The sequence below is a fragment of the Stomoxys calcitrans genome, chromosome 2 (genome assembly GCF_963082655.1).
Source record: "Stomoxys calcitrans chromosome 2, idStoCalc2.1, whole genome shotgun sequence".
Lineage (NCBI taxonomy): Eukaryota > Metazoa > Arthropoda > Insecta > Diptera > Muscidae > Stomoxys > Stomoxys calcitrans.
The window spans coordinates 17148199-17172756 of NC_081553.1; the positions used below are offsets into that span (position 1 = coordinate 17148199).

At 36.1% G+C, this 24558-nt stretch overlaps 1 protein-coding gene across 1 annotated transcript in view; it reads left to right on the plus strand.

Annotated features, from left to right (window-relative positions):
• Positions 1-21057, plus strand: part of LOC106081828 (ubiquitin carboxyl-terminal hydrolase puf) — a 44915-nt gene extending 23858 nt beyond the window's left edge. The window contains exons 17-25 of the mRNA XM_059364039.1: positions 41-440; positions 514-622; positions 687-858; positions 931-1121; positions 1187-1539; positions 1682-2663; positions 2733-2856; positions 11043-11256; positions 11333-21057. Of these exons, the coding sequence (XP_059220022.1) occupies positions 41-440; positions 514-622; positions 687-858; positions 931-1121; positions 1187-1539; positions 1682-2663; positions 2733-2856; positions 11043-11256; positions 11333-12462 (3675 nt within the window). The 3' untranslated portion in view covers positions 12463-21057. The remainder of the gene's footprint in view (positions 1-40; positions 441-513; positions 623-686; positions 859-930; positions 1122-1186; positions 1540-1681; positions 2664-2732; positions 2857-11042; positions 11257-11332) is intronic.
• Positions 21058-24558: the final 3501 nt, after the last annotated feature.

Consider the following 24558-nt stretch of genomic DNA (forward strand, 5'->3'; position numbering starts at 1 on the left):
TAGCCCATAGCTATTGTGGTTCTTATTTCTTTCCTTTCAGGGTTTTCCATTTTTGTATCAGCAAATCAAGGATAACATAAATCCTCATCAAACCCGTCATTTGATACATGCCCTCTGTCGTTGGGATGAACGTTTGGCCAATCAAATTATAACCATGTTATTTACGTCGGTTACCAAACATACCGAGTTGTGTGGTCCCTTCTTCAAGCTACTCACATTGCTGACCGAAACACAGGGTGGTCCTTCGGGCCTACCCTGTTTTTCACAATTGGTCTTGCAACGGGTCTGGGATGCTGCTGAGTACTGTCCACAATCTGCTTTGGATTGGCTGGCATTCCAGGCACCGAAAAATAAGATTGCTCATGCCTGGATTTTGCAATCGGCTGACACATGGGTGGAACAATATCTGTTGGCCCATCATAATTCCAGAGTTCGTAATGGTAAGCTTTTGCAGTAACATGTTAAATGGATTTGAATTTGGCTTTACCAAAAAAGAGTTATATTGTATTGCAGCTGCCGCTTATTTATTGGTCTCGTTGGTTCCTTCACAACCATTCAGAGCAAATTTCCGTATACATTCGTTGCACAAACTTTCATCGTCTTCATCAACTCATATTTATCGGTGAGTGGACACTTTGCTGGCTTGCCAAATGCATTTAAATTTAAATTTTTTTCCTTCATTACAGCGAACTAAGTAACGATGCTCAAATAATACTTCACAATATAATAAATCTCTTATTGCGTTTATTGCGACCGGCTAGAGCATATGCCGATATTGGTGTTCATGGTACTACAAAATTAACTTCTTACTTTAGCCTCTTGGGCTATTGTATGGCTTCGAAGACTGAAAAGGCTATGGTAAATAACTTTTAAGGCATATGAAAACCATAAGGGGATCTTGATTTTTGTTTTGCCTTTCATACACTTTAGATGGGTCCTTATATGCGTGCTTTGTGGGATCTGTTCCATCCGCGTTTATCCGAGCCCAGTGTGCCAGCCCATCACAACAAACATGCTTTGCTAGCATTTTGGCATCATACCATTGTCGATTGTCCAGAGAATGCTTTGATTGTGGCTAATTGCGCAGAAATCACTAGGAATATAGCATTTAATTATATTTTGTAAGTTAGAGTTAGAATTTGAAGCAAAAATTTGTATGTAAAATGTTTCTCTTTCACATCCTTAGAGCTGATCATGATGATTCGGAAATTGTGGCTTATAATCGTGCCATGTTACCCGCCTACTATGGCCTATTGCGTTTATGTTGTGAACAGAGTCGTAGTTTGACCCGCCAACTTGCAGCCCATCAGAATTTACAATGGGCATTCAAGAATATAACACCTCATCCTACACAATATGCAGCGGCTGTTGATGAATTATTCAAATTAATGACTTTATTTGCCACTCGTCACATGGATGCCAGTGAACAGGAAAAACACGAAGTCACCACATTCCGTCGAACAACATTGTCAGCCTACTTAACAGGCTTGGATGCCAGAGTTTCTTGGGGTACTCTGATAAATGCTTTTCGAATTTTGGGTACGCATAAAGAAATTTTTGGAAAAATGTGCTTTTCCATGTTTTTACCAACCATTCATATCATCAACAATGTTGTACTTTCTATGAAAATTAACTTTGATGGAATTCCTTTTTTATTTAAATAATTTCTGTCCTTTTTTAGTGGACAATGAGGAAGATCGTCTCTTGGTCATATATAATGGTGGCTTGGAGATGTGCTTTGAAGCTTTGCATACCTTACATTCCATGCATCATGAGGCCACTGCCTGCCATGTATCGGGTGATTTACAAGAATTACTTAGCGAAATGGTTTTACTTTTAAGTACTTTGCGTTTAAGCACACGTCTCGATAGTACGGCCACCAAAAAGCAACAACAACAATTGGAACAACAGGTACAACAATTGCAAAAGCAGCAAGAGCAGCTGAAGCAACAGCAACAACAACAACAGCAGCAGCAGCAGCAACAATCGCAACAGTCACCCCAGCAGACACAACAACAGCAGAAGGAAAAACAATTGCAACAGCAAATGCAACAATTACAGTTACAACAAATGCAACAATTGCAGCAACAACATTTCCTGCGACAACATCAACAACATACCGCCCTGCTCAAGGGTCTGCCCGATGCCGTCAAAAGATTGGCAACATTCTTAAATACCTATAACCCACCAGAATTGTGTCGCCTCTCACTGGACGTATTGAAAGAGCTTGTGCGCAATCCCAATTTGGATATTACCAGTATTTTGGCACCCATACTCATTAACTGTCACTTGTCGGCAGCTAGTGCTCCCAATGCCATTGGTCCCTTGGGACCATATTTCCCCAGGCGAGGTGGCAAAACCACATGGCCGGCCATAACAAAGAATATGCCCAGACCACCAAGACCCATGGTGCAAATGTGTATACCGCACAATGAATTGTTGCATCGTGGTGTTGACTTTGAATATGATGCTCAAGTTGAAGCGTTCTATAGGCCCTACCATGATTTCTTGGATGTAATGATGCGCATGGCTGTAAATACAAATCAATTGAATGATACGCTTGTAAGGTTAAGCTGTTTGGTGGCCATAGAGGCGGCACCGTTGGGCTTCAATCTATTCCCCAAATTCTGGGTGGGCATTTACAACAATAAAAGTACCAATAAGTAAGTTATAAAAATTTTTGTAAATTTTGTTTCTTATAATGTCAACGTTTATTTTTTTTTATCTTTTAGATATGCGGAACTTTTGCTTAATTGCCAATATTTAATTGAATATATTCACACAATATTGCGTGATTGTAGAGTCTCCTTAAGTGATCAATATATAAGAGGATTTTTGGAAATTTACTATCCCAAGGTATGTTTAATCGATTAAAGAATAAGAACATGCGGACTATAAAGTCCATACCGTTGGGGGTGTAAAGGGAAACATATGTTTTTTTACGGTTAAGCAACAATCCCATGGTGGCAGCCGGTTGTTCATACCTTTCATGGGCAAGTGCTGCCGCCTCAGTGTAAAACACACTGTCATAACAACAACAACGGTTATGCAAAATCATTTCGAGTTTATGTTGTGGGAAATTCTTTTATCGTCATTGGGTTATCTCACATTTTTTTTATTCAGATAATGCAACTTGAAGCCACTCAGTGGACAACAAATTACAATGAACTATTCCTTATTATTAATATGCAAAATATATTATAATAATGACTTACAAACTAAGATCACAAAATTAACTACTCATTATATTTGAATACAACAAAAAAGTATTTAATTTGTTCAGTGATGGAAATGGAGGCAATAATACCACACAGGAGTTGTTTTCTTCAGTGTACAGCCTTAGTAAACAAGTTATCATGACGTGTTGTCCGGTGTCTCTTAGATAAAGGAACCCTTGACATAGCGCCCGTGCTTTCTATCGTCACCACATGGCGGGTGCAGGAGTCACATATCCGCAGCCCTAACTGCCAACTTTTTACTCAGGGTCGCACGTACATAGGGCCCAATGAACTGTTCATGCGTTCCTTGGGTGACCTAGTGCCCCAATCACGTCGTGAGTGAATCATGATAGCAGATAAGACACGTGTTACTTACTTCCAGCGGGTTATTAGAAAGATATCGCTTACAGAAATATATGGAAGAAGAAGAATATATTGGAAAACGAAGAGAATGACAACAACAGAATGTAAATACAAGGAGAACAATACTTTAAGGTTGCCACATATACATAAAGACACAATGTTCAATCTATTGGGTTGCCCAAAAAGTAATTGCGGATTTTTCATATAGTCGGCGTTGACAAATTTTTTCACAGCTTGTGACTCTGTAATTGCATTCTTTCTTCTGTCAGTTATCAGCTGTTACTTTTAGCTTGCTTTAGAAAAAAAGTGTAAAAAAAGTATATTTGATTAAAGTTCATTCTAAGTTTTATTAAAAATGCATTTACTTTCTTTTAAAAAATCCGCAATTACTTTTTGGGCAACCCAATAGCTATACACATACCCCTGTGACCTAGTGCTTCAATCATGACATGGTCCCTTCTCTGCCACTATAATGTTAGTGTTTTTCCCAGTTCTGGATACAGGAGCCACGTAATCATGCTACTTTCATCCGTCGACACAAAGGTCCAGGTTTCCCAGCATCTCAATCTCGCCATGATGATTCACCTCTCTGCAACTTCAGAAGCTAGGATTTTGCTCATTGTGCCTTGGACACAGGAGCCACAGATCCATTGATCGTTCGTACTTTTCGTCCATCTACATGTATGTTCCGGGGTCCTAGTGACTCAATCACGCCGTGGGTATCTCGTCGCCATAACCGCAACAATCGGTTTTTTCCAATCTACCTCAGACACAGAATTCACTGATCCATTGATCACGCGTAAGTTCTATCCTTCTACACAGACGTCCCGGAAACTTATTGCCTGACCACAAGCCAGTGTTTTGTATAGTGTCCGGTAGGCGCAGGAGCCACTGTTTACGTATACGTTTCATTCGGCGGCACACATGACCCGATCACGTGTGTAACAGCCACCGTTTTGCCCAGTACTCCTGAGACACAAAAGCCACTGAGCTATTGATCGTGCGTATTTTGCATGCAAATGCAAATTTGCTGAAGAAGATTCCATTAAGCAACAGTGCACAGTGGGCCAAATGGCAAAAAAATTGGAAATAAGTCTACAACTTTTTATCTGTTGATTTTAGCCATACAAAATGTTCTAGACATTTGTAGAGGAGGACATAGGCTTTCAGAAAAGTGCTGTTGTTGGTCCATATCTTTAATACAGGGTGAGCTACAGGGTGTCAAAGTTGACCACTTTTGACTTCTCCAAGCTTCTGGGGGCCATAACTTTTGATCTACTCAACCGATTTACATGATTTAGGACTCTAGAGAAAGAGCTTGACAAGATCTAAAAAACTTATGCATAAAGTACCATGCCATCGTGTACTGTTAAGGAGTTATGAATTGTTTAATTTTAAAATATGAAAATTTGGCCTTGGTTTTTTTCAGTGTTTTTTAAATAACTCCGTCAATTTTAAAGCTATAAACTTCATACTTCACACAAATTATGCCAGCATATGTGTGCATAAAATACAAAAGGAATCACGTGAATATCTTTGGCGGTTTAAAAATGGCATCGTTTTCAATATGAAAAATATTTTTTTTGTCAAAAAATTGCAAAATTTTTCAAAAAAGATACTCCCATTTCCTTTAAGTTTTCGCAAACTTTGGCCGTCAAAGCATTATCATTTCTTTCCATTTTCACAAAGTCGAGGTATTAAGAAAAGTTTTAAGTGCTAATTTGGCTAATTTCGATATCAAACAACACCGTTATCTTAAGACCAAAATGGCCAATTTTTTTACTAAACTTCAAAAGTTTCTCACTGGAAAAAAAGTTCCACGGGGATTTTTTCGCTTTTTTTGAACTTAAATGAAAGCTTAAAATGTTCCCAACATTTTAAGGTATGTCTCGCCATATCCTAGCCATAAATGAGATCGTAGCGATCAAAATACTGAAAAAAGTCAATTTTCAAGTAGTGCTATATTCATTGCTAAAAAACAAGTATTACGTCACATTTTATTGCAAAGATGTTAAATAAACTTTTATTTGGTAACACTTCTTCTACAAAACACAAAAAGAATCATGGAAATATCTCTATTCTATTCCATTTTATGGAACCGGCAATAAAAAAGTCAATTTTTCAAAAAAGTCGAATTTCCCAAATTTTGTTTTTGTTGTCCTAATTGCACATGACACACTATAGCCATATTTACGCAACATACCTTATCGTAAAGGAAATTTTCATACCTTTCCAACGATGTATAAAACATTTCTCAACTCGGATTCTATCTACTCTAAAATTCATTTACACTTCATTAAACTCTATATAAAAATGTCTATTTGTGAAATGGAACCTTATATGGGGCCTACACTAAAACATTGATAGATTTGCCCAGGGTTTACAATACAAATGTGTTAGAATAAAAAAAGGTCTCCTGCCAAAGTTTAAAAAAATTGGAATAAAAATATGTGTTTTAGAGCGAAAACACTTCGCATCGGCGTGCGTTTGTATAGTACCTACATCTATTTTTAATGTAAGCTGATGATTTTTGAATAAAAAGTAACCTAGAAATATACCTGCATATATATATATATTTGTGTTAAGATTTGATGCAGACAAATGTTACCTGTTTCGCTATGTCGAATTCCCAGGAAATCCACCGTATCAATGAATGTGAAAAAACCTACCCATAAAAAATTCATTGTCATTTTTTTTAACCAAATTCGAGTCCAGGTAAATAATTATAGAAGAGTAAGTAAAAAGAGGCACTTTGGACCCCTTTTTACGATTGCGTCTGATACCTGAAATGGGTCATTAATTGTGAATATATTGCATAAATATTTGAACAAAATCCAAATTTTCTTCATTATATTTTGTAGAGGCGTAAAGGACATTTATAAGTTATGGAAGTCATACTGAGTATTTGTTGAGTATTTGTTTCTTGAGAGGCCTAGGTTCAAAATCAGGGCCAGTGCATCTTCCTCCGTGAATTCTGTAGTCGATTTTGGAGTTGGAATACTTTCTACCATTCTCTTTACCCTTTTCGGAGATGCTAATGGTAAAACATCGACAATTCGTCCAACATTTTTTGGTTGTGTTTTTAACAATGCTGTTTTGAACGTATCTTTTATTAAATTTGGCGGATGTGCCGCCAATAGTTCCTCTTGTTTTTTCTTTTTGGTTTTCTCCGTAACTTCGTCGTATGCTTTGCTAGGCCGGCCGGGAATCAGCGGTTTAATTTCAATAAGTAGATCCGATTTCAGCCACTTCTCATACATTTTGAAAAACTTGATTTTTGCGAATGAACATTCTGGCAACCTTCTCTCAAATGATTTGTAGAATTTTTCAAGTTTGTCTAAAGCGTCTTTAATTATCCTTATTCCATATATGTGGTCCAAAGTGTAAACAAGTTCCTTAAATGACTCCGTGTATGATTTGGAATCATTTTTGATGTCCCATACAATTTTCGACAGAGTGGAATACTTCAGTATGACTTCCATAACTTATAAATGTCCTTTACGCCTCTACAAAATATAATGAAGAAAATTTGGATTTTGTTCAAATATTTATGCAATATATTCACAATTAATGACCCATTTCAGGTATCAGACGCAATCGTAAAAAGGGGTCCAAAGTGCCTCTTTTTACTTACTCTTCTATAATTATTTACCTGGACTCGAATTTGGTTAAAAAAAATGACAATGAATTTTTTATGGGTAGGTTTTTTCACATTCATTGATACGGTGGATTTCCTGGGAATTCGACATAGCGAAACAGGTAACATTTGTCTGCATCAAATCTTAACACAAATATATATATATATGCAGGTATATTTCTAGGTTACTTTTTATTCAAAAATCATCAGCTTACATTAAAAATAGATGTAGGTACTATACAAACGCACGCCGATGCGAAGTGTTTTCGCTCTAAAACACATATTTTTATTCCAATTTTTTTAAACTTTGGCAGGAGACCTTTTTTTATTCTAACACATTTGTATTGTAAACCCTGGGCAAATCTATCAATGTTTTAGTGTAGGCCCCATATAAGGTTCCATTTCACAAATAGACATTTTTATATAGAGTTTAATGAAGTGTAAATGAATTTTAGAGTAGATAGAATCCGAGTTGAGAAATGTTTTATACATCGTTGGAAAGGTATGAAAATTTCCTTTACGATAAGGTATGTTGCGTAAATATGGCTATAGTGTGTCATGTGCAATTAGGACAACAAAAACAAAATTTGGGAAATTCGACTTTTTTGAAAAATTGACTTTTTTATTGCCGGTTCCATAAAATGGAATAGAATAGAGATATTTCCATGATTCTTTTTGTGTTTTGTAGAAGAAGTGTTACCAAATAAAAGTTTATTTAACATCTTTGCAATAAAATGTGACGTAATACTTGTTTTTTAGCAATGAATATAGCACTACTTGAAAATTGACTTTTTTCAGTATTTTGATCGCTACGATCTCATTTATGGCTAGGATATGGCGAGACATACCTTAAAATGTTGGGAACATTTTAAGCTTTCATTTAAGTTCAAAAAAAGCGAAAAAATCCCCGTGGAACTTTTTTTCCAGTGAGAAACTTTTGAAGTTTAGTAAAAAAATTGGCCATTTTGGTCTTAAGATAACGGTGTTGTTTGATATCGAAATTAGCCAAATTAGCACTTAAAACTTTTCTTAATACCTCGACTTTGTGAAAATGGAAAGAAATGATAATGCTTTGACGGCCAAAGTTTGCGAAAACTTAAAGGAAATGGGAGTATCTTTTTTGAAAAATTTTGCAATTTTTTGACAAAAAAAATATTTTTCATATTGAAAACGATGCCATTTTTAAACCGCCAAAGATATTCACGTGATTCCTTTTGTATTTTATGCACACATATGCTGGCATAATTTGTGTGAAGTATGAAGTTTATAGCTTTAAAATTGACGGAGTTATTTAAAAAACACTGAAAAAAACCAAGGCCAAATTTTCATATTTTAAAATTAAACAATTCATAACTCCTTAACAGTACACGATGGCATGGTACTTTATGCATAAGTTTTTTAGATCTTGTCAAGCTCTTTCTCTAGAGTCCTAAATCATGTAAATCGGTTGAGTAGATCAAAAGTTATGGCCCCCAGAAGCTTGGAGAAGTCAAAAGTGGTCAACTTTGACACCCTGTAGCTCACCCTGTATTAAAGATATGGACCAACAACAGCACTGAAAGCCTATGTCCTCCTCTACAAATGTCTAGAACATTTTGTATGGCTAAAATCAACAGATAAAAAGTTGTAGACTTATTTCCAATTTTTTTGCCATTTGGCCCACTGTGCATTGGTAAACTTCTCAAATGTGAATAAGTACTGTCTGATTAACGCTAAGCTCAATGATTAGGGTCCTTCTTTTGGTTGGCCATACCGTACGTCGTGCCGCTGTGCGACACCTTTTTGGGGAGAAGTTTTTACATAGCATTGTACCTCACAAATGTCGCCAGCATTAGAAGGGAAACCACCGCTGAACATTTATTTCTAATGTTCTCGTCAGGATTCGTTCAGCCGTTCAGCGTCATAGGCGGCCATGCTAAACTCTCCGCTACGATGGCCTTCGCTCGTGCATATTTTGCGTTCGTCAAACCCCCACGTTGTAGAGAATGAATCACGCCTTAAAAGAATTACGTCTTTGAGACTAGACAAGCCAGTGTTCTGCCCAGTGACACTCAGACACAAAAGCCACTGAGCCATTAACTACACAAACACAAACTAGCTGAATTCGGCCCGCTCTGCTGTGCCCTCAGATATTTAGACTTAGATTTCAATTTCATATTCGTAATCTACTCCAAAATATCTTTCATTTGAACCCCATAATGCCATGATTTGCAAATTTTGGTTTTGGAGGGGTTTGGGGGTGGATCGGCCCCCATTATAAAGAACCCTTTTTTAATGTCATATTTGCAATCTACTCCCGAAAACAAGATTTAAATGAAGAAAGACAGATAAAAAGGAAAGTTTTGATGGTATTGAGTTCTGAAATTTTAAATATGGACTAAACCCACAAAATATTTGTTATAAATGACTCAATCAGGTTTTGGAACACACTGGATGGGATGGAATGGCAGGAACGAATTAATATGCGAAGGCAATATGAAAAGGCAAAGAAGTGCTGGACGAATTGAATGGTAATAAATTAAAGAACAAGGCGGTGTTTATCCCCTCTTAATGTTGCGGGACGCCGTTCGGACTCGGCTATAAAAAATGTCCCTTATCATTGAGTTTAAACTTGAATCGAAAACCACTCATTGATGTGTGAGAATTTGTCCCTTCTCGGTTACTGGTGGTAATGTTCTTCCTTAGGGTAATGTTCTCATTAGGGGAGGGATGGCGCCTCAGACATTTCGACACAAATATATGAGCCACATATCGCCATGCCCGGTAAATATGAACTGTTTGGAGGGTGTTGTGGGGTTGGGGCGGCCAGCGGCACTTTGCACTAAAATTAGGTATCAAATTCGTTCTTTATTCCCAACGGAAACTCAGTTCAGTTTAGTGGATGCTTTAGAGCAATTATTGTCATAATTGGTCAAATAACACATTTGACGTATCTTTAGGAGGAAAAGCGTAACCTAGACTTGAACGCAAATTTTAATGTCATATTCGTAATATACTCCCTAATACCTTTAATTTGAGTATCATATAGCCATGGTCGGCTAATTTGCCCATTTGAGGGTATTTGGCGGTGGTCGACCTCCCATTACTTGGACCTAATGTTTTATGCCATATATGTAATATACTGCCTAATACTTTTCATTTGAGTCCCATATTGACATGAAATTCGAATATAACTGTTTCGGGGTTGGGGAGGGCCCGCTGGGTACTTGGACCCAAATTTTAGTACCAATACCTTTCGTTTGATACCTTTATTGTGCCCATCGGTCCACTTTCGGATATGGGTGGCGTTTTTGGGGTAATTGGGAGGGTCCGCCTTCACCCGATATCTAAAAATTATATAGCCTATGTGTCCTTCCACACAAACCTACACAATCAAGGTAATCGGTTCAGACGTTTTTGAGTCTATGCGGAACAAACAAACAAACACAAATTGAATTTTATATATAAGATGTTGATATATTTGTCTTGATGGAAATGCATGTGGCATGTGGAAAAAACTATCCATTATAACAAATACTTTAATGTATATGATTTATATTGAGTACCAGCCAATAAAGAAAATGTGCACGGAAGAGCTATTGGAGGGTGTGTTTTTAACACGCATCAAGGCATAACAGTAGTTACCATAACCATTAACACAAGGCCAATTAATATTAGACCTCTTTATATGAAGAGTGCGGAATACAGCAAACTTGACATTTTCTTGTCTGAGACAGATATTGAGAATCCCAAAATTAGAGTATATTTCTTACAAATATATAAGAAATATACTCTTTCCAGTGTTGAAATTTTAAATAAGTCATTTATTTTATTTCTATTTCCAGGTTTCTTCCCAGTTGCCCATTGCTCGGTTACTCTACTCCATAAGTTATTCAATGCATTCAAAAGAAGATTTGGATGATTTATGTGGTGATCTCTTTGCCATTCGAGTATTTGCACAATGTACTGGCATACCCACCTCAGTGCGCAAACAATTGAGAGGTTCTCTCAAGGCTTTGTTGTACAAAAGTGCTCGCTATCAGGAGATAGCAGAAGATGGTAAGTGAGGGCAGAGTTCTATCAAAAAAGAAGATGTGAAACTAATTTGTCTTCGTTTGTTTGTTTTTTTTTTAAGAACTTTTCCCTAATAAGAAACTTAAATTAGATAATGAGGAGAGTGGGGAGTGTTCTAATGTGGCCACTATCTCAAAAACTGCATCTAAAGATGAAGATCAAAAAGATGAATCTATGGAAAGTGAGAAACGAGGTGCAACTAATATTGTGGAAAAAGAGAAATCAGCTGCCATCATTGCCGGGCAAGTAGATGAAGCAAAAATGGATGAAGAAATCTCCATAAGGGATGATAAAGAGGTAAAAGAAAATGAGTTGTCGGAAAAAGCTGGCAATGCAGTAAACAAATCATCGAAAGATGCTATGGAAGATATAAAAAATAAGGACAAAAGTGATGACCAAATCCAAAGTAGTAAGGAGGCTATTAAATCACCAAGTAAAGAAAGTAAATCGGAAGCACCATCCACTTCAGCAGCAGCAGCAGCGGCGGCGGCGGCGGCAGCAGCAGCAACTTCCTGTTGTCTACAATCAGAGAAAAATGCCAATAAGAAATCTGCTGACGATCGCATGATGGATGAACATGAGAAACGCATTAAACTTCTGTTGACCATGGAGACCTACATCAAAAGTATATTAATTCTGATGCAAAAAGAAGAAAGTAATTCTCCCACAACGACTTCAAATCAGGCAGCCTTTGATGAGACCATGGAAAGTGAGCAAAACACCACGCCTGTACCAGAAAGCAGTGATGAGGGCGGTGGCGGTGGGGGGAATAATTCGCAAGGCAGTGCCTTCAACTGCAATTCATCGTCTACCACCCCAAATACCAGCGCAACAAATAATAACAACAACAGCAGCAGTAACAACATCACAATGACGCCACCGGATAAACAGCAGCAACTGAGTAAAGAAACAACATCAAATAATGATGACGAAAATGATGATGACGATGATGTTGAGGCCCCCATAATATCCTGCAAAGGCGAAAAATCGGCTACCAGCGATGATATTCTTAAGTCACAGGCAGCTTCACTTGCGGCAGCCACAACAACAACAGCGACAACGACAACTACCACAGCTTCTGCAGCTGCAGCAGCGACCCATACCCCTAAAGCTTCTAGTGATGATATTATTAATACAAATTCAACAAACATGGCCTCAACGTCCACGGCTACAAATTCGCCGCAAATTTAGTTATCGTTTAATGATTTGTTAAATATTTTGTTTTTTGGCAAAATGCTAGATTAGCAGTGCTAAGCACTTTTAATTACACTATACCACCCATACCACTACTTTTCGTCTGTTTTCTTTCTTAAATTATTTCAACCCTAAAAAAACATTTTCCTACTACACGCTGGCACCATGCTATTCATTGCTAGAGCTGTGCCCAACAAACCTATTAATCGTAGTATATTTTGTTTATTTTTCATCATTTATTTTTTACTTTTTTTTCTCTTTAATTTAAATTAAGCTTTAAGCAAATTTTTTTACACACTATATATAGATATGATTTTAATCCTAAGATTGTTATTGATTAACTTAACGATTGTGTTGCTATTCCTATTTTAGTTGTCTTAACATTTCTTTTACTACAAATTTTTGATTTCCTTTTAATTTTTATACATTCAAACATGTCGATGGGCAAATGTTGTAGAAGAAACATATGACCATAGAATAAGAACAACGATAGATAACAGGGAAAAGTCAAGTTTAGTTATCATGCCTTGGTGTTGTAGAGTATATACATATGTGTAGGTACACTAAAAACAAAAAAAATTCACGAAAGTATTTCATTAAAGACATTAATAGAAATAGACTCGAAAATGTAAAAAATCATTTCACTCACTTTATTATTACTTTATTTAAAATAAAGAGGGAATGATGAGTTTTGTCAATACGTTTTAACAAAAAAATCTGTTTTCAGTTAAAATTGATTCCATTAAAACTTCTTCTTTAGACTACATTTTTGTAATTTAGAAACGCGATTTAATCAACTGAAATACCAATCAATCGGATATACGATTACTAAAGCCATTAACATTTCTGGGTTTTAAGCCAAAATATAACTCTACTGTAAGTAGGACGACATAATAAGAGGTCCAAAGATGGGAATTGTATAAGTCTTCCCATTTCGTTTGTGAAATACCTTAAATAATCTTTCCCCGACCCTACAAATCTATTCTCAGCCAAACGAGACATTTTTGCCTTTTCGGTTCGTTAGAGCCAGTTTCTAGCCAGTCTTCCCATTTCGTTTGTGAAATACCTTAAATAATCTTTCCCCGACCCTACAAATCTATTCTCAGTCAAACGAGCCATTTCTGCCTTTTCGGTTCGTTAGAGCCAGCTTCTGGCCTATAAAATGCTTTATGGGCACATAGAAGAAGCTTCTGTGGGTATGTCTGCGTGATTGAATTAAAATTCTTCACGCGTGAATCACGGCTCACAACGCTAATCACGACTCACGAGAAAGTCAAGAGCCACCCAAATCTAATCACGTGATTGTGCGTGAGCGTGAATCACGTCTCATGAGAAAATCACAAGCCGCGAGATATCACAACAAGTTTTTATTGCTTCGCAATCGAAATTTTGCAGGAATCAAATGTTTTTGTTTCCATACCAAAATTCGTTTTTTATCTGCACTAGCAAATTTTGCCCAAGAACATTCCACTAAGGAACAGGGGCAAACTTCTCACAAATCAATGAGTGCAGTCCGACTCAATTTTAAGCTCAACGATAAGGGGCCTTCTTTTTATAGCCGAGTCCCGCAGTGCGACACTTCTTTGGAGAGAAGTTTTACATGGCATAGTACCTCACAAATGTTGCCAGCATAAGGGGGGAAAATCTGCACTTATTGTTTTCTATATTAAACTTATTTTTCGGAAATAAATAAAAAAAACTAACCATTTAAACCAAAAAAACAAAAAAATATGCTGACAAGGGTTGCTAATTTTCTTCACTACAAGAGAGTACTACTTCTACGCTTATTTTTCAACCAGTTTCGCCAATGTCTGCAAAAAAATATTTTTCGTTTCATGGAAAAATATTTTATCAACCGTGATTCGCAAGTTTTCCGCAAGTTGTGCTTGAGTAAAATTGCTGTCTCGTGAGCGTGCGTGAACGTGAGTCCATATAAAAAAGCCGTGCGTGTATAATTTGTTTGTCTCGTGAGCATGCGTAAATGAAAAATTCCTCACGTGCACATCACTAATGCCTGCCCGTCCATTCATCTCTTCTTCTGTTTGTCTAATAGGTCGATTATAGATTTCAACTTCACTTTAGATGCGTTGACAGGAGGTAAAAGCGCAGTTATAAATAAGCCGTGCGGCTTAAAATTACGAAATTGGGCAAATAAATGAAACCGATTAAAAAACTAGTATAAAGTTTAAATTTTTTATTAGTTCAGTGTTTTGAAGTTCAGCTACTGAGTTAATGTTGTATTCATTGCCTTATGTATACAGAGATGCTTGGAAATCTATTCTGAGTTCGGCTATTAAAACAAAAGATCCAAATTCTTCGAATGGTTTAAGTTCATGCCATTTAAACAGAGATCGCAAAGACTTCCAAGTTTTCATGTTATGACAAATGTACTCTAAAATTTTTATCTTCCCTCATATTAATAATTTCTGCACATTCAGTTTTTTTCTTTTGTAGGCTTGCCTTTTCCCTCTTGCCAGCCTTTATTTCAATTCGTTGTACTGGTATGCGTTCTCAAGTGCTCTTCTTCAAATCTCTGTTTCATAGATGTGTTCAAACTCTCACCAGTTTCTTTTCGGTTCTATGAGACAACCCCTTATACGGTTGTCAAAGGCGAATATTAACAGCAGTTTATTTTTTGCGGTATTTGCCTTCGAGTAATGGAAAGTAGGCTCCATGCTCTTTATAAAAACAGGAGTGTTGTACATACTTGGAAGTGCCATTAATTTCTATTCTAAACATTCGGAAATTCGACTATACCCCGTGAAAAATTTCGAAATTCGACTATACCTTCCTAGCCCAACAACAACGAAATTAACTATACAACCCTATGGGGATGGTGGGGCAATTTTCCACTAGGCTGTCAAATTTCTGTACACTATCAAATTGACATTCTAGTCTCAATTGCATTACCATATGTAGCAGCAACAAAATTAAAAGATGCAACTCTGAAATTGAAAAATGTCATAAGCTGGGCTAGTGACCTTATATAAATTTGTTTAGGATGGCTCTTTTGTTTGGGCAAGCTAGCTTAAAGTGCTATCAGTGAACATCTATTTATCATATGACGTTTCAAATATAGCAACCCTGAAAGTTACATATGAAACAAAATATACCAGGCGATTTTACTTTTCATTCTAATTAGTGTCCCCGTACGGCAGAAAACTTGCCATTTGGTGATATATATATAGGGACTAAAAATATCTAAAATTCGGTTATGAGCGTCTATAAAAAAAGTAAATCATAAATTTGTCTGCCTCTTGTTGTTTTTGTTCTTGCTTTTAGGGCGAACATTATTTTTATTTCTCTTTCTATTTTATTACTTTTTCAATTTAGGATAAGTATTAGACAATTTTTTTGCAATAATTCTACCCAATTGGGATTTAAACAGCCAACCTTACACTTTCGAGGCGTATGCTGTAGATGATGACAAACTAATTAGCATAATCAGGTGTATTCCGGATGTCACTTTTCACTTTCCCCCTAAAATCAATGGCTTATCATCACGTTAATAAAATTTCAAAATCCGGTGTGACCTTAGTTTCGCTAAAAATAGTTGTACAGAAATACCTACAAAGTGACTACCAAATGTTTGCAGGGATAGCACCTTTAGGTGCTTTTGCTATGTTCTTTGAATTTGATAAATTAATTCTCTCTCTGTCTCTCTCTCTCTCTTTAATGATCCCGTTAACTTAGCTACCAGCTCTTTATGAATTTGACTGTTGGCCTACTTATGTTATGTCAGCCGGCAATTGCGCATGAAACAATTCACAAGTTAAGACATGGCAATTGTTTCTAGTTGACGTTTAAGAAAATTTTGTATATAATGCCTGCAAAGATTTGGGGTGTAAATTCTCAAATCCTCGCTTCATTGTCACTGTTTAGGTACTTTTTTGGCGATAGTGTCGTCAAGATGTCTCAAAAGAAGGGTGCATGACCATGTTAAATCGTTAAAGACATATAACCGACAGCCTATACAAATAGTTGATGACATTTTCATATAGTTATCGCGAAAATCATGCATGCTATTTGAAGCGACATTTTGAACGAACATGTCCTTATGTCTTATGAAAATTCAAATGACAAATCTGTTACGATGTCCTTTAGAGAGCGTCCGTTTTTCGAAGAAAAAATAAATAAAATTTCTCCACAAAAAATTATGGTGACTGGTTCGTGGACACGGTTAGCGAATTAGTCAACAGTCAAATTTTATAACAGACAATCCGTAAGACACGTCAGCAGATTGCGATATTAATGACAAAATTGAAATTATGTATCTTAAAGAAGTCTTTGAAGACAATATCATGTCTAGTTTCCAGTTTGGAGTGCTGGAATTTGACTGTTGGTATATTTATGTAGTGTCAGCCGGCAATTGCTCTTGAAACAATTCACTAAGTTGAGACATGGCAATTGTTTCTAGTTGACGTTTAAGAAACTTTTGTATTCAATGCCTGCAAAGATTTGGGATGCAAATTTTCAATCACTCGCTTCATTGTCACTGTTTGTAAAAATTTGGAGATTCAATTTTAAGTCAATTTTAAAAATATATGTAATTTAACACAGAAATGGAAATTTCTATAACAAACTTTGCCGTTGGTAACTAAACTGAAGTTAGGTTGTAACCCATTATCGACCCATAAAATTTTAAATTTCGCAATACAAAAATTCTGCTTACTGGTTCGGGAATTCGCCGACAATCAAATTTTATAACAGACAATCCGTAAGATACGTCAGCCATTTTCGCGATATCGGTGACAAAATTGAAATACTCTTAAATAAGTCCTTAAATACAATGTCATAATAGACGTTTGGACTGCTGGGACATTACTATCGCAATTTTATCGTTCATGCTTTGCTTATTAGTTTCTCATCATCTACTGTTGTAGGTTGTTGCTGCTTGCGACACTAACTCAAAAATTCCCACCCATAAGAGAACGTAATGTATGTATCATTAACCTTCTGCAATCAAGTAAGGCGTGTAGCACATACGTGCCGCAATCGTAAGGTTGGCTGTTCAAACGCCAGTCGGGCAGAATCATTGCAAAAAAATCTCCGATCACTAGGCTCATTTCGAAGGTGAAATAAACAAGAAATAGAAAAATAAAAATTATTAATAGTTAAATAAAGAAAAATAGTAATAAAAAAAAACTTGAAAACATAAAGAAAATACGAACATAACGAATTTTCACCTTTTTTAGTCTCTCGTGGGGATATATCGCCGGATGGTAGTACTGGGACACTAGACTAAAATTTGATAGCGCCTGCGATTCTTATGTGCCTATTTTGTTACCCGTGCAATAGAAAATGTTTGCAGGGTTGTTTATTCTCTTTCTAGTCAAAACCAAAAAAAGAAATACACACATATTTGAGTTTTATTGCAATCACGAAATTAATTGAAACAATCGATTTTTTAATTGAAATTGCTAAAATCAGAAAATCACCCTTATTCCCGATGTCGAAGGTGAAAATCGAAAACTGTAGTAGTCGAAGGCGAATTTCACATTTCATGCTTTGTGTAACTTATTCGTCTTCGACAGTTTGATAAAGCTGAGTATTCTGTTCAGCTTTTCAAGCGGAATGCTGTCAAACTCCATATAAAAAAAAACGTCGGCGAAACCAAGATATATTCATTTACAGGTAGTGGCAATACAACAACAAAATATTGAGTGCACTATCCATCAAAATCCGTGATTAGTGCAACCCTGATTTCGTGTATGTTACTAATTCGCGCCATTTTTTGTTGACAGATAGTGCACTTCGCGAGAAAAAATTGTACTCAGCTGTTTACGATACATCTGATCTGATAGTTATGTCACGGCGAAACCTTGGCTGAAAATAGGCGGAAAAGTAGTACTCTGCTTATAGTGAGGAAAATGACAAAAATAATCAAAGTGGCAACACTTGAAACCATTACCGGCATCATTTTTGTATGTTCAATTAATTTCAATGGTTCGTTTTTCTTAAATTTTTGCGAAAAAAAATTAATTGAATGGAGAAAACAATAAGTGCAGATAAAAAAGAGTTTTGCTATGGAAACAAAAACATTTGATTGCTGTCAAATTCCGCTCGCGGAACAATTAAAAATTTCAGCGACTATTTCGAAAGCAGAATAGAATACCAACCCTAATAAATAAATATTGTGGTAAAAAAAAAAAAAAATAATCCCCCTTATTCCGGTTGGCAATGGCGTAGTCGAATGTCAAAATTTTTACAAAATGGTTGTCGAAGACGAAAATTCGTTTACATTTTTGGCATTACGTAAATCGAATTCGATTGCAAAATTTGACTAAAACGATCGATATATAACTTAATCGCATTCTAAACTACTTCGCGCCTTTTTGTCGAAAGAGTATGGAATTTACTTTTATATTATTTTTTTTTATTTACCACAATATTTTTATTATCAGACTGTCGAATGCAAATAAGCTACAGAATACTACGAAATGTGAAATTCGCCTTTTACTACGATTGCTGTGGATTTTCACCTTCGACAACGGAAATAAGGGTGTATTATTTTTTGTTTTTATTTAAATTGAAAGCAAATTTTGATTCATTTAAAAAAAAAGATGGAATCAATTAATTTTTTTATTGAACACATTATTATTTTTTTTATACCCTCCACCATAGGATGGGGGTATACTAATTTCGTCATTCTGTTTGTAACACCTAGAAATATGCGTCTGAGACCCCATAAAGCATATATATTCTTGATATTAAGTCGATCTAGCCATGTCCGTCCATCTGTCTGTCGAAAGCACGCTTGCTACCGAAGAAGTAAAGCTAGCCGCTTGAAATTTTGCACAAATACTTTTTATTAGTTAGGTCGGTTGGGCCTCTAGAGGGCCCAATTCTCATTCCATTTGGAAGAAATTTTTTAAAGCAGCTTCTCTCATGACCTTCAACATATGTGTCTAATATGGTCTGAATCGATCAATAGCTTGATACAGCTCCCATATAAAACGATCTCCCGATTTTGCTTCTTGTTTTAATTAAATTTTAAATTGTTTTGTGACATTTTTTTCTGTGAAACCTGCACTAAGTGTGGTTCAAATGGTCGCCTGTGAAGAAAGTACACAAAGAAGCTCTCTTAGATGAGACGCTTTATTTGAGTCGCCCGTGTGTGAACAAGATCCAATTCTTCACCAATATCGGTTCTTTTTCATTTTCTATTTGCCCCTCGATAAGTTTGTTTTTTAACGGCCGTATTCACAAAACTTATTGAGGCCTTTAAATAGGTTTATTTGACAGTTCTACAAAGGAAATCTGACAAAAAAAAAACTTATTTCAAAACTACATTAAGTTTTGTGAATACCGGCATTATTCTTATTATTTGTTAAACTTTCTTTAAGCTTTGCTGTATATTTATATGATTTCCTATTTACTTTTAATTTTCTCCTATGTAAGTTAAAGAATTTCTGGCCTAAGGTCATGATTATTAAGAGAACAAAAGAAAAAAGTAATCAAGAAGAAAAAACAAATAATGATGTTGAGTATAGAATATAACAATAATAATAAAAACAAAAGTTTAGAATTGTACGTGAGGTGAAAACTTGATACAAATTCAAAATTTTGCAACAACAAGAATGTGTAAAAATAATTGTGTTTTCTTTTTCTATACCATAATGGCATATATAATTATCTATATATATATATAAAAATTTATATGGAAATAACAAAATGATCAAAGAACAGCCCAAGGTTGTCCTTTCAAAAAAAAAAAACAAAAACACACACATAAAAAATATTTGAAAAAAATATTTTAACTTAAAAAAAAACAAAGTTGTTTATTAAAACATTTATTAAAATAATTCAAATATTATTTATAAAAATAAGATTTTATATAATATAATACAACAAAAAAACAACAACATATATTTTTAATCATAAGAAAGGATATTAACATAAACTAAATAAAATAATAAAAAAAGGAAAATATTTTAAATTGACAAAAGAAAATAGGCTAACCAAAACAAAAACCACACAAAAAATATTTACTTAAATTAACATACAACATATATATACAGAAAATAAATGTAACAAAAAAACCAATACATCCAAAACAAAGGAGAAACATAACAAAATCACTGCAACTAATATAAACCATAATCTGTGCTGCACCACACTTTTTTACTCACCAACAAACATCATGCAATAATCAACAATTAACTATAAAAAAAACAATAAAATTATGCCAGCAATCCCAACCAAGTAAACACACACACACGAAATAGAAACAAAAAAATACACGAACACACTCTGTAGTTAAAAAATAATAATTAAATAAAACAATAAAAATAAGAGGATACAAAATGACTTTTTAAATGCTTTTTGTGTGCGTATGTATCTCCGATTAGTGACAACTTAAAGCAGTTTCTTATTTTTTTCAGTCATCGAACCTAATAAAAAAGAAAACAAGACAAAAGATGCTATTGTTTTAAACATTGTTTATTTTGTTTTTTTTTTACCATTGATTGATTTTGTGATTTATATATTTTTTTATATCATTATATGTTTTTATATAAAGCTGCCCTTCGCCGCGCCAAGCACATACTAACAACTTCATGAATGTCTTCTCAACAACCTCTTTTCCTTATCTTTGCGAAAATCCTAATTCTTTAATGGTCTTAGTGTAACCTAAGTTGCGTAAATATTTTACAAAATAAATAAAAAAAGTTTTGATTTCTTAATCTAAGTAAAAAGAAAACGGTCATCTTGAAATATCATTAATCACAATATTTTATTTACACTTATATATATTTTTTAATAAATTAATTTGAATATATTAATATTATTATAAAACAAACCGTTTTCTACATCTTTTAAGGCTTAATAGGGGATGAAGTTAAAATTAAGGTGAGTGGGGAGAGTATTTTCATTGACATTCCTTATACAAAACTACACCGAAAAAAACAAGTGAAAGCGTGCCAAGTTCGACCGTTTCGAATCTTATACACCCTCCGCTATGAAACGCATTTGTCAAGTTCTTTGCCCGGTATCCCCATATTGGTAAAAAAAGTGAAGTGCTATGCTGTTTGAGCTATATCAAATTATGGACCGATTCGGCCATACTTAGGTTCAGATGTTGGAGGCTGTTTAAGTTCAAATGATTGACTTGTCCCTTTTTTCTACCTAGTCTCAACGGCCGATTGTTGAAGTCACCCACCCTTTCGTACACCGAAAAACAACCGATTATTCTTCCTTATGATAGTCGTTTGACTCGTCTGTTGCTTGAATTTATTCATAAGAACTCTATTTATTGCGGCAATCAACTCATGCTTCGGATTGTACGTATCGAGTTCTGGATTCCCCATCTTATTCGTAGGTTGGGCAATCGTTGTAAGACATGCTCGTGCAATCAGATCATTTCCGCTCTTCCTCCCGAGAGAACGGTAATCACCAGGCCTTTTATCACCACAGGAGTGGATTTTGCGGGGCAATTCGATATAAAATCCTTTACTGGTAGAGCTTGTCAAGTCACGAAAGGCTACGTGTGCATACTTATCTGCTTTTCGACCAAGGCGGTTTACTTGGAGGCTACATCTGATTTGTCGTCTGCGACATTTTTGGCAGCGTTTCATCGTTTTATTGCACGACGTGGATATCCTCTGTCTAAGTTTTCCAATAACAGTACAAATTTCGTCGGGGCATCTCGTGAGAGGGAAAGGGATTTTGACATAATTTTTTTCTCGCGAAGTGCACTATTTGTCAACGAGTTTTTGTTGTGTGTGTATTATAATTAAGAACCAAAACACATTTAAACAACGAAAAATGGCGCAAACTAGTAAAAAACACAAAATCAGAGTTGCACTAATTTGACAGATAGTGTACACAAAATTTTGTTGTTGGACAACTCCCACTACCTGTAAATGAATATGAATACTGTTCATTAGGACTCCTGTTCACTAGGACTCCAAGAGATCTCTTGGCATTTTATACCGGCCAGTGTTCCTCATATGGGAGGACTCTGGGACGCAGCGGTGAGTAGTTTTAAACTACATTTTCGAAAGTATGCCAAGGATTTGAAATTTACGTTTGAAGAACTCAGTACGGTGTTCTCGAGTTGAGGCTTGTTTGAATTCAAGATCACTCTGTTCTATGACTGACTCGGCGCAAGTTATTGTTGCTCTCACCCCGGGCCATTTTCTAATAGGCGCGCCACTTAGGTCTTCCCCAGAACCTTCGATTGATCAAGCCCCTCTTAGTCTGGTGAATCCATATTGTAAAATTTATGCTTTGGCTAAACAATTTTGTATTCGCCGGAGAGAGGAGTACTTGCATGGCCTGACCAAACGCTACAAGTCGAAGTGCCTCCAAAGCAATGTCCAGGTCGATGATTTAGTTGTTATTCGACATGAACAACTACCTCCAACATCGTGGAGGCTGGGTCGGATTGTTTAGACACACCCACCCCGGCGAGGACGGACAATTTAGAGTCGTAGATATTCGCATCGAGAAGGGGATCGAAAGGTGGCCAGTTGCGAAGTTGGTTATTCTGAGCAACTAATTCCATTTTCCTTACCGCCCATTCTCACTCAACCGGGTCTACTAAGGGCCCAATATAAGAAATTTGGTTGAGTCATTTCAGGCCTCTTTCAACCCTGGGCTTTTTCTCACACCTTATTTAATCAAATGTCTATTGCGAGCTTGTTCGCACCGTAGCAACAAGTTTAATGAATTAATATTTTATATGAATTTTTGGAAAATACATTGAATTGAAAATATGCTCACAGAAACTGCAAATACGTTCCTTTTAGGTTTAAGCTAATTCTAAACTCTCACCAGCATTATTTAAATCGATTTTTATTATTTTATGTTGCAACACTGCGAGTTGTTGCAAGGCGACCGGAATGTTTAAGTTGAAACGATCGGCTTGTTTCTTTCTTTACACCCCTTCTTTGAGCTTGCTCACATAGCTGGTCGTAGTTTTCCTACAACCTGCCATGGAGCTTGTTTGCTAGCTCGGATCGTAGGGGGGTCCTTCCCGTCCGCAAACATCGCGCATCTCTCACCCTTTTGTCTTTTAGGTAACTATCGCCTGTGTTGAAATATCACTAATAAAGACAAGTAATACTAATAAAGACAACCCTTTGTTTAAAGAAAAAACCTAATCACCGGTGTTTTATTTGTTTTTAAATCTCTTTTACATACACCCACCCGTCTCACCACGGCGCGCTCTTACCCGCACCCTTACAGAGGTCATAATAGAAGGCATTATGTGTGTGTGTTAACACTGCTCTTTAAATCTGGATGGAAAGCAGCTGACAAGAGCCTTGAATCTGGACCTAATGAGCAGTGTAAACGGGGTTTAAGAATAGGAGTTTAAGAAGTAAAATCGGGGCGTCGGTTTACATGGCAGCTATAACAGGTTATGGACCGATACCGACCATACTTGGCGCGTATATTGGAGGTCATAGAAGAATTGGCTGTGCAAAATTTCAAAAAAGAAAGTAAATGCATTTTTAATAAAACTTAGAATGAATTTTAATCAAATATATAATTGCCATTTTGTTCGATAACCTTTTGCCATCTTCCTGGCAAATTTAGTATTCCACGCTCATAGAACTTCTGGCCTTTATCTGCAAAAAACTGAACCAAGTGCGATTTTATAGCCTCATCATTGCCGAAAGTTTTACCATTTAAGGAGTTCTGCAAAGATCGAAATAAATGGTAGTCTGATGGTGCAAGGTCAGGGCTATATGGTGGATGCATCAAAAGTTCCCAGCCAAGCTCACTCAGTTTTTGGCGAGTGACCAAAGATGTGTGCGGTCTAGCGTTGTCCTGGTGGAATATGACACCTTTACGATTGACCAATTCTGGTCGCTTCTCCTTGATGGCTGTATTCAATTTGTCCAATTGTTGACAGTAAACATCCGAATTAATCGTTTGGTTCGTGGTCGTGGGACCCCACGATACCTGTTTAACTGCCCAGCCAGACCCACTGACTCAGACCTAGATTCCTCTGGACACACCCTACCTTAGTCGCATGGTTCCCGGATCTGGATATTCAACAGCACCAAGCAGACGAAAGATGAAAAATAGCCCACTGCTACAACAACAACAATGTTGGCGACATTTGTGAGGTAGCATGCCATCTAA